The sequence below is a fragment of the Barbus barbus genome (assembly GCF_936440315.1).
Source record: "Barbus barbus genome assembly, chromosome: 11".
Taxonomy (NCBI): domain Eukaryota; kingdom Metazoa; phylum Chordata; class Actinopteri; order Cypriniformes; family Cyprinidae; genus Barbus; species Barbus barbus.
In genome coordinates, this window is record NC_136739.1 from 4,942,667 (window position 1) to 4,961,982 (window position 19,316).

Consider the following 19,316-nt stretch of genomic DNA (forward strand, 5'->3'; position numbering starts at 1 on the left):
TTAGACAGACTTAAAGAAGTTCCAGATCTTTACTTGTGCTCTTATTATTTCAGTTATTTTGCCTTTAATGTAAATAAATATGTGTAAACAATATACTTGCTCTTGTGAATTTATTTTGATGTTAATTACATTTACTTCAAATTTATCATCATCATGTTGATATGCTATGTTACTATAAAACTCCAATGACAAACATGTCTTCTATTATCTTCAATTGTTGCGTATACCGAGCTGCAGCGGACACATTTGTAAACGACTTCACTTGGACCCATTGTGCGAACTGTCTCTTTAATACTTTGTGGTTTATATACATGTTGCTGCTGATTGGGCTGACATTTTTGACACACCCACCAAACAAGAGAAAACGTATCTCGAACCCTGTTGCACACCATTTTCAGGAAACATGTCGTTCAACCCGGAAACCGTAGCAAAACGTCTGAGCTTGAACGTGCCCCAGATGTGAGGAAGTTTTAAAGGCTTAAATGAATAGTTCATCAATGGTTGAATTTGAGTATGAGTTTGTTCATTCCATTGTACTTTTATAGTAAATACTGAATTTGATTAACCATGTTGGCTTTGTCCTTTGACCGGTGTATTCTTTGACCAGTGCAATCAGGAAACTATTTACTGGTGTTGTTAAATAAGTTCTCTGCCATTTTTTTTTTTTTTTTTTTACTTTTTGAATCTGATGGCTTATGCATTAGCAAAGTGTTAGAAGGTTTTCCTTGAACATAACACTTTTTTGCCTTTTACAGCAGGGAAGTATAAATAGCCAAGTGCAAGGATGATGTACATAACACAGGCATGTTTCAGCTAAAAATGATTGCACATTCCTGCAGTGGGCTTGCATAACATAGCATCTAACCTAATTGCTTATTTAAATTTTGTAGATGGGCAGATTCTCTTTCCCCTGGCCATCAACATTATTGTGGTTTAGATCTACAGTGCACGGTGTTCTGTATACATCCTGAATGTTGAACAACGTCTGATTCTTTTCTGCTTCCACTCTTTTCTGGGATGTGATCTTGCTGCTTTGAGCACATTTTACAATGATGTTTCACAAATAGCCCTACATCTGCAATAGAACAAGTGATGCAAGTAATGCAAGTTGCGGTTTTCTTTTTCCCTTAATGCAAATACTTCCTTGGGCAAGTGTGGATGTGTGTTTGCACATGCACAGATGTATATACTGTTGTACACACATTTACTCACATGCACAAACAATGATAGACACATCTCATCACTTACGTTCAGTCTTTTATGCTTATGCAATCATTTTCATGTATTTGTTTGTAGATGCTCATTCCTTTCAAAGAGAGATTCAATAACAAATTTAGGTTCATAGAGAAAACATGTTTACAAGAGGGACAGAGATATAAACGCATTCACACACAATAAAATATTTACATAAATGCAATAGATGCAAAAAAATTCAGTTTCAAAAACGCTGTTTGAAGAAATTACATGATGCAGCTCAAGTTCTTCAGTCACATTTCCTCCTTAGAGTTTAAATTAGATAAATAAGGAGATAAACGAATATATAACAGCCTTGGTAAACATAAAACATTATCGTGTATAAAAATACACACACACACAAAGACTAGCCAAAAAAATAAATACTATAAACAGACTGACTAAACCAAAGCAACGGCTGTGTAAGGTTGTATGTAGCACACAATGAAACATTTTAATATTGCAAGAGAAAGATTTATAATTTGGAAATATTTAATTTCTCGGATAGCCTATTGAATAACACAGGACTGCAAGAGCCATTTTAAATAATCAAGGAACGTAATAAGGATTCAAATGCAATACAGAACACAATAAAAACTAACTTCACAGCTGATATTTTGAAAGTATTTGGATTGGAGTATTTCCTCTTTATCCAATTTCTCTTTTAAGCTGTACAGAGTTTCTAAGTAAATTAACGTAGGAATGTAAAAATCAGTCATAACTTACGACTTTGAATTATATATTTTTTTAAATGTTTAAAAAGTGTATGGATATTCCTGAAACTGTTTAATAATAGCTTTCTTGAAGAAATAAGTGTAAACAAATACCTTTTTTAACAGACACAGGAAAGACCAAAGATGGTCTTGGCTCACTTTCCCTCTCCACTCACTCAAATGGCTCATTTTTATTAGTTATGAATTAGTTATGTTAACCAGAGAAGAGGTAAGCAAGACCACCAAACTACTTCTTTATGACCTAGTACATTATGTTCAATTTAGGTTTTGCCTTTACATGATATAAATTTTATGACTAAAATTATAAAAAAAAAATGTTGTGATCATCAAGTAAATTAAATCTCCACAATTTTGGAAAATATTTTAATTTAAAAAAAAATTGAAAAAATGTACACATATTTCAGATTCAATTTGACATCTGAAAACCTGAAATAAAAAAGTTAAAAAAATAATAATAATAAATACTGACTTTGACAGAGTTGTCTCTGGCATATCCTTTCCTATTTTTATGATTTAGTTAAGAAATAATAATCAATTATACCACTTAAATTCTTCTAAAAGAATTTAGCCATTTATGAGACCTTTATTATACTATTGGATATTTTTTACTTTAGACACCAACAAAAATATCAAATTAAATTTTATTAAACGCAAGTTTTACATAGACACGGTCTATTTAAGTGCATTTTTAATATACAATACGGGTCAAAAGTTTGGAATAGTTAAATTTTTTATTATAAAAAAAAAAAAAACTGTTTTCTATTTTAATATATTTTAAAATGTAATTTATTCTTGTGCTGGCAAAGCTGAATTATCAGATGCCATTACTCCAGTCTTCAGTGCACATGATCCTTCAGAAATCATTCTAATATGCTGATTACAGTACTACAGTTTTAACTGTATTTCTGATCAATAAGTTTTAAGATATTTTTCAAATGAATGCAGCCCTGCTGAGCATAAGAGATGTCTTTCAAAAACAACAACAACAACAAAAACTTACAGAAAGTCTATATCTGAATAATTTAATTAGGTCCAAACAAAACCAAAAGAGCATCATGTCAAATGCAACGTGGATGTGCAGTCTGTTCATACAAAGGTTGGTTTAACATCCACTTTAAAGTTTACAACAGGATGTACTGAGTGGTAGAAGTCCTCATCCTCGCTGTCAGAGGTCCCTGAGGTGAGGCTGTCTGTGGAGTCGTAGGGGTGATGACATGCCCCGCAATAGGGCCGCTGGTAGTAATAGTCCTCCGAGCTGCTGGAGTCGGAGTCTGAGTAGTCATATGGCTCCTCTGAGTGTTCCACCCCCTCTGTCAGTCCAGCAGAGGCAGGCTGAGGAACCTGTCCCGTGAAAGGCGTAATGGAGCATTTCTGAGAAGAACATTCCCAACTCTCCTGTTCCAAGCCACGTCGAGCCTGTGCCTTTTCATCCCTTCTCCTCCTCCTTCCCTCATGCCACAAGTCCGGTCTTTGAGAGCCATCATCCCTCAACTTTTCATGGTCCATTAGTGCTGATGCCCTCCTGCGTCCTGGAGGAACTGAGCCTGGAAAATAGTAAGGGGGAGGTCCACCTCTTGAGGAGTAAAAAGGAGGTCTGCGTTTACGCATGAGATAGGGTGAGATGGTGGGGAAGAAGAACTGTAGAGGAGATCGAGGAGGAAGTGCCGTGCTCAGCTCATCTGGATTGAAGGACGGGCTTTGCACCCGTTCGGGTGATTTGACGGAGCTGCTTACAGCATCCACACTCAGATCCTGCAAGATCTCCACCAGCTGCTCATTGGTTACAAAACCCTGTCGTCCTGTTGGTGACATAGCGGGAAGCTCAACAGAGGCCGATGGCACTGGAGACTCACCCTGAGGTGAACTACATCGAGCGGGACCCAGGAGAGAGGAACCCTGTGCTAATTTGTCCTGATCTGAAGACACATCTAGTGGGTTCTCCGAAATCACTTCTGTGCTTTCATTCAGACTCACAACCTGAGAGACCTCATTGGAAGCGTTATCTTGAGAAGGTGAATACCTCAGGTGTGATGGTGAAGACAGAGCTACTGGACCTTCTGTAGCTACTGGACCTTCGGGGGATGTTTGCTGTGAGGTAGCGTGAGCGGGAAGCGGTGGAGGAGGTACATAGGGAGGTGGAGAGAGAACTCTGGTGGGAGCAACTTCTGAGTATTTCATTAGCGTTGGAGAATCAGGAGTTACCACTGTGGTTTGGGTGGAGGTGGAGTTGAGGTTTGTGTTGGAGGAGTCCATTTCTCCTTCGTCCAAGGGGTGGCTAGCAGTCATCAGTTTGAGCAGCTTGTCCTTGGCATTGTTCACTTGATCCTGTAGGCTATCAATAACAGCATTCTTCTGCAAATATGGAGGACACATGGGAAAAATGGTTTAAAACCTCATTGCCCTAATATCGGTCATTATCTAGAAGGACTAAGTAGGTATGGGCTATGGTTTAGGTGCCAGTTTTACAGGATGTGAGATCACAAACCAGTGCATTGAGGAAATGTAAAACAAAGGATCCAGCCACACTCGTGGGGTAGTGACGCAAAACACACTGCTGTCCACACCCAACCCTGGAATTCATCGTCACTCGCTCACACAAAACAGTAATCACAGTGTGGACAAAACTAGTTCCATCGCTTTACTCAGAGCAGTGCACTCAAATGAACTCAGAGATTTCATGTTGGCTTGAAAAAATCCTTTAAACCAAGACCAAAATCTCTAAATGCAAGTCCTCCTATAGCCTTTAAGCTACATCCACCACAGTCACAATACTTCAGCCTTTTCTGAGTCTGACTCCATGTGCTGTATGCCTGTGTCTAATCGACTAATGGTTTTGCAGCAGCCAATTAACTAAAATCCCATAGACTTCCTTTGAAAATCTATCTGTCTGTCTGTCTGTCTGTCTGTCCGTCCGTCCGTCCGTCCGTCCGTCTGTCCGTCCATCCATCTACCTATCCTACCCACCCACCCTTCCATCCATCCAGGAAAACATTCCTGGATTTTTCTCCATATAGTGGACTTCAATGGGGACCAACAGGTTGAAGGTTCAAATTGCAGTTTCAGTGCAGCTTCAAAGGGCTCTGCACGATCTCAGCTGAGAAATAAGTTTCTTATCTAGTGAAATGATCGGTCATTTTGTAAAAAGAAATAAAGAAAAATTATATATTTTTAACCACAAATGCTCAACTACCTAATGCGTGAAGTCACGGATGCTAGTGCAAGATGAGCATTTGTGGTTAAAAAGTTTGTTTATTTTTTTAGAAAGTGACCGGTGGTTTCGCTAAATAAGCCCCTTATTCCTCGGGCTGGGATCACGAAGAGCCCTTTGAAGCTGCATTGAAACTGCAATTTGGACCTTAAACCCTTTGGCTCCCATTGAAGTCCACTATATGAGAAAAATCCTGGAAGATTTTCCCCAAAAACCTTGATTTCTGGAAGTGAACTAAATTTTGAAGACGAAAATTACGTCATGCATACATCTGAGATGGCACAGGATGTGGATAAGCAAAGTTTACTTTGGGTTTCAGGTAGCACATGTCCCTCTAGGTTTTGTGGTGGTAGGCTATAAATGCTAAAAGGAACAAAAGTGAAGTGAAAAGCTTTGCTTTGAATAATAAAGATGTAATAATTATCGTTACCTCATTGATGAGTCTTTTCATGGAGTCGTTTTCTCCAAGTAGATAATAGATCTCATCCTCGCTGTACATGGAGTGTGTGGTCTTGCTGGGACTACTGAAGTATTTGGCCATTTGACTGGGGTGAGAATTTGTCTCCTCTTCAAACTGTCTCCACTGTGTCAGCTAGAGGGAAGAATAATAATTATGAAGATGAAGGTCCAGCAAGAGTATTAAATTATATACATTATCAAGTGTTTCTATTGAGTATTCAGTTACTGAATGATTTAATTATTGAGCAATTTTTTTTTTGGAAGGAGGCATTATCAGGTCTCATTGAGCAAATGTTTCCCCTTTTTATGTTTCCCCCAAATGTTTTGCCAACCTTTTTATCTTAACCACACACAAGCTCTTTGGTTCTGATCGATCCACAATGAACTGGTGTTATATTACCCAAAAAATCCACACAGTCATAGAGAGCCGATATCAGCAGTGTCCTCTCCAAACCTACAGGACACACTGTGTTAACACATTTGATGTTTGATGCTGACTCATCACTTGCTTCTGCCTCTCCTGTTGTAGATTTATCGATCGGTTGTGCCTCAACATAAGCCTCTTGATTAAGTTAGAAACTCCAGGAACAAAGACTGACTCAGAGATTGACTGCAAATCACAAGACATTGGCAGTGAATTTACCGGGACGTACTTGAGGGACAAACAGTAGACAGTTAATGGCCATTGTGCAGATGAAGATGGCTCCAGACACTACACTGTAGACCACATTGGGCCAGGCATATAGGTAAAGAGAGACGGGTACGGCCACAGCGCTCGACATGGTGACCAGGCAGACAGCACCTATGATGGTCATAGACTGGTTTACTGGAGGTAAGCTCACATTGCTTGTCAGGCCGGCAAGATACGTGCCGTACAGGAGGAGGCTGCCCTGCAAAAAAGCAAAGAGAGTTAGTGTGAGATATATATAATGTAATGTAATTCATTCCTATGAAGGCCAAGCTGAATTTTACCTTAAGTACAGAGAGCAGGATTACCCACAGGTCCGAGTAGAGAGAAGAACAGGAGTCCAACTGGGACAGAGTGTAGGATGCATCCCGCTCTACAACCTGACAAAAAAAGAAACACAAAATACTTTACATGCCATGATTTGAGCTTGCATCAGTCATCCTTTTAATGGCTCTTTATATCCCTCTATATTGAAATACTGGCTGTGAAGCTTCAAAAATGAAGTATGACTTCCCTGTTTTAAGAATGCAAATAGATTATGAGTAAATTATGCTCTTTTCCTCACACAGAACAATCACATAGTGATAGAGAAGGCGTGAAATTCAGCACACAATGGACTACTTCTATAGTGGTGAATTATTTTGTCAATTTTTGAGCATGACTGATATATGTGAAAATTCTACAGAAAGTGGGTGTACCTTCACCATAGCACTGATAGAGCGAGAGCACTTGATCGGATCCGTCAGACCCCAGGCTGCTAGAACAACAACATCCACTAGGACCAGCAGAGCAACCAAACCCATCAGCTGGATGTCTCTAATAATCTGAAACACAAGCGAACAAAGTACTACGGTGAAACCAGCGATATCAAGCAATGATTCATAGTCTGTTCATGCGCAAACATATATTACAGCTCACCACTCTCTTGTCGGGCACACGCTGAGTGAACACTCTGTAAAGCCGCCATGTTTTCCCAAGAATGGGGCCAAACACCAGAGAGCTGCCGACACACAGTGTCCACATCCGCGCCTAGGATGGAAATTGAGAAAAATGATACACACCAATAAACACAAGAACAGCTTTTAACTATACAAATCATGACTGTTTGTTAAACTGAACCTGGAACCTGTTTAAATCCACAATGAAGTCAAAAAAGGGCTCAACAATAAGGATGAGCTGCAGGAAGAGTTTCAGCTGTGACAGAAAATTATCTTGATATTGCAAATCCATTTTAATGCCTTGAGAACTCAAACATTTGTTCATCTCTCATGTATTCTACATTGCTCTTGAAAGTTCTGATGATTTGGCATCAAGACAATAATGTTGTGTGTAGATTTGTAGCAAAAGCATTTGTATGAATTTCTATAGTTATAATATGGCTGTATAATTTCCAGATTAATGCAAATTTCTTTTTTGTAATGGGAAAAATAAGGAAATAACAAAATACACTACCGTTCTAAATAATACAATAATATTGTAAAATATTATTACAATTTAAAATAACTGCTTTCTATTGGAATATATTGTAATATGTAATTTATTCCTGTGATGCAAAGCTGAATTTTCTGCATCACAATCTTCAGTGTCACATGATCCTTCAGAAATCATTCTTATATGCCGATTTAGGCCTACTGCTTAAGAAACATTTAGTATTATCATTTGTGCTGCCTAATACTCTTTGCAGAAATGGTGCTACATTTTTTCAGGATTCTTTTATGAATAAAAAAAAATATTTTGTATCAAATGTTTTATGTGCAGGTTAATGTGTCCTTGCTGAATAAAACATATATATATATATATATATATATATATATATATATATATATATATGTATATGTATGTGTGTGTGTGTGTGTGTGTGTGTGTTTGTACCTGTAAGACAGCTCTTGATCCTGCTCCTGACAGCGGTGCTCTCTCCTCCACGGCGAATAAGAAGCCGCTGCTGTATGTGAGTACACTGCCACAAAGAGCCAACACATTCAGATTGGGACTGGACATCTTCACTATCCTGTGTCAGAGGTACATAATCAAAATTCATGTTGGCAGCCATACTTGATGGACAAAAAGACCACCTGTAAAACATTAAATGAGTCTTAAGTTATGTTTGTGATCTAGAGATTGTGTACCTGTTGTTTTTGAAGCGCAATGTGAAAATGAGAAAGAAGAGCGCCAGCAGAATCCCAAAAGAGAGCAGCATCCAGACTACAGCACGAAGAGCAGGAGACAGCGATCGACTCTGTACATCTGCACCTCTCTAGCACAAACAGCACAATATAATGAATGTATACACTACTGTTTGTTTTTTAATGTCCTTTCAAGTTTCTTATGCTCACCAAGGCTGCATTTATTTGATCAAAAATACATTAATGACAGTAATATTGTGAAATATTATTACAACACTTTGTAAATATATATTTAAAATGTTTGTACACTGTATATTTTTGTGATCAAAGCTGAATTTTCAGCATCATTACTCATTATCATTCTGATATGCTGATTTGCTGCTCAAGAAATATTTATTATTGTTATGTTTAAAACATCTGTGCTGCTTAATATTTTTGTGGTGATACATTTTTTCTAGAGTCTTTGTTAAATCAAAAGTTCAAAAGAAAAAAATAAGAAAAATACAAAATAGAAGCGTTTTAACTAGTGGCCTTGCTCAGACTTGTGGATCCCTCTGTTTGTGGATGTAATTGTGACTGTCTCTGAGCGTATGCGGAGGTGGACGGGGGTGAGTGTGTGAATGTACCGCTGCGAGCGCGCACAGTCTCTGCAGGACGTCCCAGCCCTGCTGGATGTTCACTCCGGGGTAGATGAAGCAGACACCAGACTCACAGTGAGAGCTGCAGTTCAGTCCTGCCTCCATCACTGGCCTGAGCTCGATCTCAACTCATACACACATCCTAAAGGACAGAAAACAGACAACTGTTCAACAAACACGTCACTGATCTTGTCCAACATAGCAGTGGCATTTAACATTTTGTCACGACAAATACAGGAAAAAGTTAAGATACATTTATATTTGAAAAATACATTAAACACTCAGTTGTCTGGTCATAAGTATCAAACACAATGGTTATACAGTGATGTGGAATACTTGATTCTGATTGGTCAAATGTGCCATTCTGTGCTCACTGTACAAAAATTGTGCATTTTTCTAAAATCACTGTTTTAAAATATAATACTACAGTATATTTTAAAATACTTTAAGAAAATAAATGTATAATAAACCAGTTTGCATTATAAGATCAATTTTAAATACACTGTAGAAGACTGAACACATGATGGCGCTGTCTTCAGTCTGTAATACAGTCGGAATAAAAAAAAAACCCACGCTGTGTACACAAATGAGAAAATACTGTTGATATTTCTTATGTTTATTCATATTTTAATACCAGCCATCTCTGAGTTTTTTCAAAGAGGACAATTAAAGCATGTTATTCAAGTTGAAATTTGGCCTAGATTCAGTTTTGAGCACATTTTTGACATATCAAACTCAAACAGAACATAAGAGATCAGTAAACCAGGCACGACAGACGTCCTTCCTGCGTGACGGTTGACATTAGAACATAAAAAGTACAGGCTCATTCTCCTCTTCATTACATAATTATACCTGTTTAAAAACTGTAATCATGTTGATCCTCAGTCCATAATGAGAAAAGGAGGGAAAAGCTCAGACTTGCCTTCACAACACAAAGTTTAAAGAGCTGCAAGCAAGACAGTAAATCCCACATGGATGCACAGATTACCCCTCACAATGCAGCACTGTGCGTCACATCAGCAAAATAACCGCATGTATGAGCCTGAAAGGGCAAACCGCATTACCTGTGTGCTGTGATCTTCACAAAGTCTGATGTGTTTGAATGTCTACAGCAACACGTCCCATGTGCCGGCCTGTTTGACGCATGTAAATATGAGCAGTACAGCCTGTATTATGCAGCTGATTTTCAATGCAGTGCTCACCTGTTATTGTATTTATGCTGATATTTTTCAAGCCTGCTTTTGAAATGTTTTAAATGTGGGTGTGTCTTACTGAAAGTATAGGTGTGTTCCACTTGAAGCGGCGCTGCGCAGACTGATCGACATCAAAATACCGCGAGAGCGATAAGAGAGCAGATGGATCCTTATGCATTCCAATCGCTCTCGCGGTACTTTGATATCAAACAGCGATCAGTCTGCGCAGCGCCGCTTCAAGTCGAACACCCCTAATGTGTTTATAAGCAGGACATGATGGGTAATTGACATGAAATTTTGGGAAGTTGACACATCTTTGCTGATTCATTATAACTATTCTTCTTCATTCATATTTATCCTCTATGAGACAAAAGTTTGGGGCCGGTAACCGACTAACTAACTAACTAACTAACTAACATTATTTATTTATTTATTAATACTTCTATTCAGTAAGGCACACTAAACTGAATAAAAATGACAAGAGGGGATTTAAATGGTACAAATATTTCAATTTAAGATAAATGCTGTTCTTTTGAACTTTGAACTATTCATTAAACAATCTTTTAAAAAAAATTATCCGTTCTTCAAAAACAATAAGCAGCACAAAACGTTCGGAGGCCAGCAACATGTTTGTTTTATTTTTATTTTATTATTATTATTATTATTTATTTATTTAGTTACTTTACAGAAAGGCATTAATTCAGTAGGTGGCCATTAAATTGATTAAAAGTAACAATTAGACATTTTAAATAATAAAGCTCAACTTGACTTGACTTGAAATATTACAAAATATTTCAATTTCAAATAAATGCTGTTCTTTTAAAACTTTTTACTCATATAAAAAAAAAGGATTCCCACAAAAACATTCAACAGCACTATTGTTTTCAACACTGACAATAATAATACTTTTTTCCTCAGTAGCAAGTCATCACATTAGAGTGATTTCTGAAGGATCATGTGACACTGAAGACTGGAGCAATGATGCTGAAAATTTAAAATAAAATATTTTAAAAATTTTAAAAATTATTTTAAAAATATTTTAAAATAAAACATTTTAAAATAAAAACAGAAAACAGTTATTTTTCATTATAAGAATTTTACACAATATTACAGTTTTTACTGTATTTTTGGTCAGAAACATGCAGCCTTAGTAAGCATAAGAGACTTCTTTCAAAACACTTTAAAAAATCATTACTGACCCCAAACGTTTGAATCATACAGTATATATTGAATATTTGCGATTCAAATGTTAAAACAATTTGTCACACTAAAATGAACTATAAGGTGTTTAAAATAGGTTGCACAAATGGTGACAGTTTACAGAACCTAAGATATACACTTTTTACTTTTTACTTTTAATTTAAAATGCTGACGTTGATTTTAAAAATCATTTATTAAAGTGTGGATCTCGTACCTTTCACTATCTCAATTTTTTGTTGTTGTAATGTCATAGATGCCTAGTCAGAAAGTTCAGTTTCATACTAGCTAATTTGTTTATGAGCCTGAGAGACTGTATTTGTGTCAGTATGACCTGCAGCCTCGCTTGAAAGTGTGACTAAGCTTCAGAGTGAATGCAGCAGTGACTACATGAGCTCTGTGAGTCTATCAGAGAGGGATTGAGACTGTCTGTTCAGGGGGTTGCACAGATATAAATACAAGCGCTTCACAGACACACAGTTAGTTACATGTGTAATTTAACATGTGATGCAGGTCTAGGCTAGTCTCAGAAGATACGTGAGACTGAGACTTGAGTCCAAGAGGAAAGAATTCTTACAAATGCTAGTTGTGACTTTACAGACTTGAACTAATGAGTCAAGATGAGTCACAGACTGAGCCTCAACCTAGCTGCTGTTTAATAGAGGCAGCGTGCACTGATTTATATGGGAAAATATAAACGTCCCCCGTCTATGATATCAACATATCATAAATTCCATTTGCCATCTGTTTGTCTTGTCATGTCACACCAAGTTTATCACATCTGTCAGAGACAGAAGAACAGCCTTCACAGATTCACACTTCCACAATTAGATATCTAATCTTTAAATATTTCATAAAAATAATTAAGTACTATTGACATGGACTTAGCTGAAAATACAGTATATTAGACTTTAGAAAATATATATTTGGAAATTCTAGTAGTTAATTCAGTTTGACTATAAAGGTCTTTGAGACCGAAATTCTCGTCTGAAATTTTCGCACGTTAAAAAATAAATACAACCTTACATTGTGTCAAAACCATTTACACTCTGCCTCCGAAACGTTCATCTGTCATAAAAAAAAAAATTCGGACCAGTTTTGATTTTCTACATTTTCGCATCCGTAGCAAGCATTTTGATAGGAAAGGATGACGAATATGAAAAAAAAAGAAAAAAACACACACGAAAATTTCAGACTCAGTGTGCAAGGACCTTTAGTGTGTTTTCCTCATTATAGGTACTGTAATTTACAAAAATTAGCACGCAAATTATAATTATAATTTATTACTAAGACTTAAAATCCTAATTAATTTATAGCTCCACTACGGGCCTGTAACTGTGATAATAAATCTTATAATATATTAATTGATTTGGCACTTATTGTCTTGTAAGTATGGTTGAAAATCAGCATGAGCTTCACAAACATCTCTGGATTCTTGATATCTGCAACATAAATGAAGAAATCTGATGTTTAAATGCATTAACTATGACTGGGCTATTGTATGTGATAATATGTATCCGAAATGTACTTCTCTTGGGATCCATGAGCTCAACTTTACATTTTTTAATAGTATATATCTTACACCGATGGGTATTAAGAAGATGTTTATCAATGCCACAGGCCTATGTTTCAAGCGTAAAAAAAGATAAAGGCACATTCATTCATTGTTTTTGGTACTGTGACAAAATTTTGCCATATTGGAAGAAAATACATGAAAGATCTTCTTGAACTAAACTTTGATATGACCCCAGCTTTATATTTATTTAATCTTAATGTGAACAGTTAATTTGTTTAAAAAAGATGCTATACAGTTATTTATTGTCCTGGTATATTTAGCTAAAAAATGCATTTTGTTACTTTGGTCTGCATCACAGGCTCCATCTTTCAAAATGTGGATCACAGATTGCTACTTGAAAAGCTCACTTATGATAAACATCAAAAATCGGACAAATTCTGGCTGATATGGTCTCCCTTTTGGGAATACATAAAAGAGCTCTCTTGATGTACATACAGGACTGTTTTGTATTTCCTTTCATTTTTGTATAATTCTTATGTAAAGAATGCTCTAAATGTTACGGTGCACACACACTTCTTGTTTTAAGTTTATACAACAAAAAGTTGAGAAATGTCCTAAAAAATAAGTTGAGAAAACTCAAAAATATACTGAAGCTGGTTGCCTTAAAATTTTAAGTTGGCTCAAATTTAGATTTTTTTTTACAGTGCACAGCAAAGATGAACAAGGAACACGAGAGGAGGATGTAAACTCAAATAAAAGTCTTTAATGACTCCAAATAAGGCAGGGCAAGACAAGGAAAGGTAGACATGGACAGGAACACCAGGGAGTAACAAGAAGACCAGACGAAAACTGAACAGACAGGACTATAAATACATAGGATAATAATTAGACAAACTGGACAAGAATTAACTGATAATCACACTTTACAAGGACAGGAAACAAACCAAATATGGACACAAGAGGCAGGAACACAAGACACACACGACACTGACACTAAAATGGTGTGATCTTTTTTTTTTTTAATTTATCATTTGTTTTTCTTTGCTTTTTTTTCATCCGTTTTCACTTCTTATCTTTAGGGTTTTGTACACTGTAATATAAATATATATATATATAATGTGATACTGTTAATGTTATCTGATTTTGTGGGCATTAACTAATTTGTTTGTTGAGGTATAAGTGATTAAAATAGTTTTATGTCACATTTTTTCAATTAGCAGCAAGGTTTTTTGTTAATTTTATACATTTCATACATAGACTTATATTTTGTGCATTAAGCTGAAGCTGTGCAGTTTTACCCTTAAAATGATTGTTGGTGTAATTACTGTTTTCAGATTGATGTAGCCATATTACATAAAATGATTTTAACTTGAATAAAAGCAGTTAATCTAGATATCAAAGCATATTTAATGCCGTTTCCTGGCACTGGTGTCTTTAGGCGATTAGGATCATCAAAGCATTAGTTCAGGCATTTCAGTGTTACTAAAATTAAATCTTCTAAGTTAAAACTTTAATTTATGTGTCAATGACTTTGGAAAGGCTATGCCTTATAAAGTCAGCTGACCTTATAACACTTTAATTCCTTCGGCAAAGGCACCAGCCAAACAAAATCTGGCGTTCACAATAAACCCACATATTTTTTTTGACATCAAATGAGTTTAAACATGCATGCATTATGCTATCAGATTCATGTGACATCTCTTGTCAGGGTGGTTTGGAAATTCCTGTAGTTCCTTCCTAAACTTGTATTGTCATCTGTCCCAATATAGATCTGCAGTTTACAGTTTCCTGCAGGCACGACCGGCGCAGAGAGGCATTTCCGACCATTTTTCACTCTTTAGTGCAGAATGGGGAGATGGTGTACAGACAGAGCAGAGCTGGCCTGACTATCTCACGACTGGTCAGTTAAGACAGGATAACTAGCACAAGGACTTCCTGTGCGCTTTGCTCTTCAACACAAGCTACACATGGATCCTGTATTGCTGTCTTAGAGAAAACACTCTTCTAGAGGTGTGTAAGATTCCCCTTTGAAATACACTTATCTCTCACGAAGGATTAAACACTGTATTTAGCTGTTTTGTATTTGAGATAAATGATGATTCTCGTTTATTTAGTCATCACAGTAGGCCTGGGATTTATAAGTAAATAACTAGGCTACTGTTTAACGTATTTTTTGTCTCATGCTCTGGAATAAAGCACAGACTTAGAGAAGTGAATGCTGACTGATGACTGCAGAAAAGCACAGTGTGTTTGAGGATCATATAATGAACAATCCCCCCTCACTCTCTTTTAATCCTTTTAGCAATTTAATCTAAGCTGATCAAGCAGTATAAGAATGCCAGTTATTATTGGTTTACCCCCCCCCCCCCCCCTCGACTCAACGCCCACTGAGAAGACGACAATAAGCCATGAAATGAAAGTCAAACGGGGGTTCGGTATTAACTGCGCTTTATGAGCAAACTTAAATTTACTTCGCTTTCTTTGTTTTGTTTTTCTTTAGCATGCAACGTGGAACGTACAAAACCATAACTAAATAAAAATAATAAAATAGGCTACTAATATTAATAATAAAATCACTTCAATAATAACATTTCGACTAATGCAATTATTTTATTAACATTCAATTAAAATTATTCTACATAAATTGCAATATTTTACATTATTTTTGTGTAAAATAATTTTCAGTAAATTTTAGGTGCTGTTCTACGTGCAGCATCCGCAACATGAAATTACCTTATATGAAAACAGGTTGAGCAAACCTGTGATCCGTGTGAATGAAAGGTGCTCCTGTCCCAACATCCTCGAGCGATCCGATACAAAACGTCCCGAATACCACAAACGACATCACAGCGGTAAAAGTAGCCAGGGGTGATCCGAAGGCTCAGTCTGTAGTTTTAGAGTTTGTATTGTCTGTTCCATCTATGATGAACAGCTTACAGTGAAAGAACTCCAGAAACGCTGAGAGTGAGAGCGGACTGAGTCACAGACACAGAAAGAGGAGGAGGCTGTGAGGGAGGGAGACACATTTTGGAAGTGCACTAATATAAAAATTGGATACGCTATGCTGTGCCTAATTACTTTCACTTTGGAATAGGTGTATTCTAATGAATTCAGGTTAAATTATTTTAAATAGGCTATTTTTGACATTAAAATGGCACTGATTTTATTACTATTTATTTTAATTAGGCTATTTGAAAATACTGCAATGTTAATAGCCTACATTTTAATGTTTGAAAACGAGATACTTACTCGTTTAGCCTACTACTTTTGCACTTTATCCAGCTTAAAAGAAGATAGCAGCTGCAGAGTTCATTGTTTGTCTGACTTCTCATAACATGTGTTAGTTGATTTAACTGAGAGGTCTCACGGGACAGGGTGGACTCTGTACTGCATGGGAGTAATTATAAAAACAAAAAATATCATAATATACTTCAGTGGAAAGAAATACACTCCTGTTTATCACACCTGCTCCATTGCGCAGTAGTGAGCACACGCAGGCGTGGTAACAAAGCAGACTTTTTTATTATTATTAATATTATGAGTGCATCTCAGATAATTAGAATATGGTGAAAAAGTAATTTTTTTCTTGTAACTTATTTCAAAAAGTGAAACTTTCATATATTTTAGATTCGTTACATGTAAAGTAAAACACTTCAAAAGTTTTTTTTTTGTTTTAATTTTGATGATTAGAGCTTACAGCTCATGAAAGTCAAAAATCAGTATCTCAAAATATTAGAATACCTGTATTTCCTAAGATCAATAATAAAAAAAAGGATTTGCAAAAGAGAAAAGTTCAAGTTGTTTAAAGTATGTTCATTTATGCACTCAATACTTGGTCAGGGCTCCTTTAGCACAAATTCCAGCATCAGTGAGGAATGGCATGGAAGCGATCAGCCTGTGGCTCTGATGAGGCACTATTGAGTCTTCAGCTCATCTGGATTATTGGATTGACTGTTTCTCACCTTTCTCTTGAAAATATCCCATAGATTCCATATGGGGTTCAGGTCAGGCCAATCAAGCACAGTAATATCATGGTCAGCAAACCACTTGGAAGTGGTTTTGTCACTGTGGGCAGGTGCTAAAGTCCTCCTGGAAAAGCAAATCAGCATCTCCATAAAGCTTGTCAGCAGATGAAAGCATAAAGAGCTCCAAAATCTCCTGGTAGATGGCTGCATTGACTTTGGACTTGATAAAACACAATGGACCAACACCAGCAGACGTCACGGCACCCCAAATCATCACTGACTGTGGAAACTTCAAACTGGACTTCAAGCAGCTTGGATTATGTGCCTCTCCAGTCTTCCTCCAGACTCCAGACCTTGATTTCCAAATGAAAAGCAAAATTTGCTTTCATCTGAAAAGAAGACTTTGGACCACTGAGCAACAGTCCAGTTCTTTTTCTCCACAGCTCAGGTAAGATGCTGCTGTCAATGTTTCTGTTTCAGAAGTGGCTTGGTAGCCCTTTTCCTGAAGACGTCTGAGGGTGGTGACTCTTGATGCACTGACTCCAGCTTCAGTCCACTCCTTGAGAAGCTCTCCCAAGTGTTTAAATCAGCTTTGCTTGACAGTATTCTCAAGCTTGAGCACCTTTTCCTACCCAAATTCTTCCTTCCAGTCAACTTTACATTTAATATGCTTTGATACAGCACTCTGTGAACAGCCACCCCTTTCAGTAATGACCCTCTGTGTCTTACCCTCTTTATGGAGAGTGTCAATGTTCGTCTTCTGGACCATTGCCAAGTCAGCAGTCTTCTCCATTATTGTGGTTTCAAAGAACAAGAGATACCTGGAATTTATCCTGTAGGGATGATCATTTATTTAAACTCAAATGTAAATATTCTAATATTTCGAGATACTGATTTTTGACTTTCATGAGCTGTAAGCTCTAATCATCAAAATTAAAACAAAAAAAAAAACGTTTGAAGTGTTTTACTTTACATGTAATGAATGTAAAATATATGAAAGTTTCACTTTTTGAAATAAGTTACAAGAAGAAACTTTTTCACCATATTCTGATTTTCTGAGATGCACCTGTGTGTGCATATATATATGTAATTATTATTATTATTTTGTCTTTTACATAGCAAACTGATGACTTGGGGGCTCGGTGAGTCGGTGACGTCATATCGATCCATGTGCGCAAATAATAACGCAGAACATAGAAACTCAATGCGCAATCAGAAAAATAAGGGGTTATTAAAATTTCACAGGTTCTTATTGAATGAGTCTAGTCATGCGGTTAGCTTTTCCTTGGAAAGGAATGAAAAAAAAAAAAAACGTTGGGTGCGTGTTGTTTCTTTAGTCACACTACAATAGGCTACAGTATAAAATAGCCCTTTTAGTTCCGTTATCATATTCCACTTTTGCTGCCAAATATCACGTGCAATGCAATTGTCTGTTATGTTTTTTTTAATCATTATTAAATATTATTATTTTAGAAAATGTAGAACTTTGTTGCCAATATCTCTGTCAGCGTCAGTTGTGATGTTCACCAGCAGGTGTCGCTGTCGGACTCAAACATAATCAAATTCATACGCCTGAAATAAGGTTAAAACATTTAAAACTAATATCAAATTGGGCACAGTATATAATCTGGACCTCTTATATATATATTTAAACTTAATTTGCAATCCAACTATATTAAAGAAATGGATTGGGGGGGTTGGGTAGACTTTGTGAAAAATATGGTTGAATTATGGGGCAGAATTTGAATTCTTGATGTGCAGGTTGGCATCAGATATTAAATGGTTTAAAGATTGTTATATCTCTTTCCTACTACTGGAGGCTCTCGGACTGTTAAGTTCCTTCTTGAGTCTGAACCTGGTTAACCTCAGGGCAGATGCAGGGCTTCCAGGCTCATGTTGCAAAGACCTGCTAAATTTTTCATCCGCCTGAGGCAACAGTAGATGGCTGTCGACTCAGTTACGGAGTAAAGAAAGAGGAGATGTACAACCAATATGCCATATAACAACAGCATATGGCCAATGATGGCTGCATAAATTTAGCAAGACTATAAAACAGCATACAAAGTTACAAGCCACATTATCACTTTCAAGATTTTCTTCAGAAAAACATGGATTTACATTATTCCCACAGTCATGGAAGACCTAGAAAAATAATATTTAAATATATATATATTATAAAATAGATATAATATAGAAAATGAATTATATAGGCTATATTTTCTAGTGTGCTCTATAAGATGTAAAAGCAAATAAAACCATATATTTCATTTGCTAGATATTGATTTTGTTTTGTGTAAAAGTTGCTCATAAGCCATAGTGTTGAGTGGTGAGCAAATTGCTCTTTTCAAACAAAGCATTCAAA

At 36.5% G+C, this 19,316-nt stretch overlaps 1 protein-coding gene across 2 annotated transcripts; it reads right to left on the reverse strand.

The window, feature by feature from the left end:
• Positions 1-2,597: 2,597 nt before the first annotated feature.
• Positions 2,598-15,948, reverse strand: LOC306877044 (uncharacterized protein). Of its 2 annotated transcripts, none has more exons than XM_079428566.1 (10): positions 15,723-15,948; positions 9,072-9,225; positions 8,449-8,576; positions 8,195-8,330; positions 7,241-7,351; positions 7,021-7,146; positions 6,607-6,702; positions 6,288-6,524; positions 5,606-5,767; positions 2,598-4,319 (listed from the first exon to the last, which is right to left on the reverse strand). In XM_079428566.1, the coding sequence occupies exons 2-10, from the start codon at positions 9,186-9,188 to the stop codon at positions 3,054-3,056; spliced, it is 2,379 nt and encodes a 792-aa protein (XP_079284692.1). In that variant the 5' UTR covers positions 9,189-9,225; positions 15,723-15,948; the 3' UTR covers positions 2,598-3,053. The 2 variants fall into 2 exon arrangements, with proteins under 2 accessions (XP_079284692.1, XP_079284691.1); XM_079428565.1 differs by lacking the exon at positions 15,723-15,948 and adding an exon at positions 10,148-10,342 and having other exon boundaries at positions 2,599-4,319.
• Between the last annotated feature and the right edge of the window lie 3,368 nt (positions 15,949-19,316).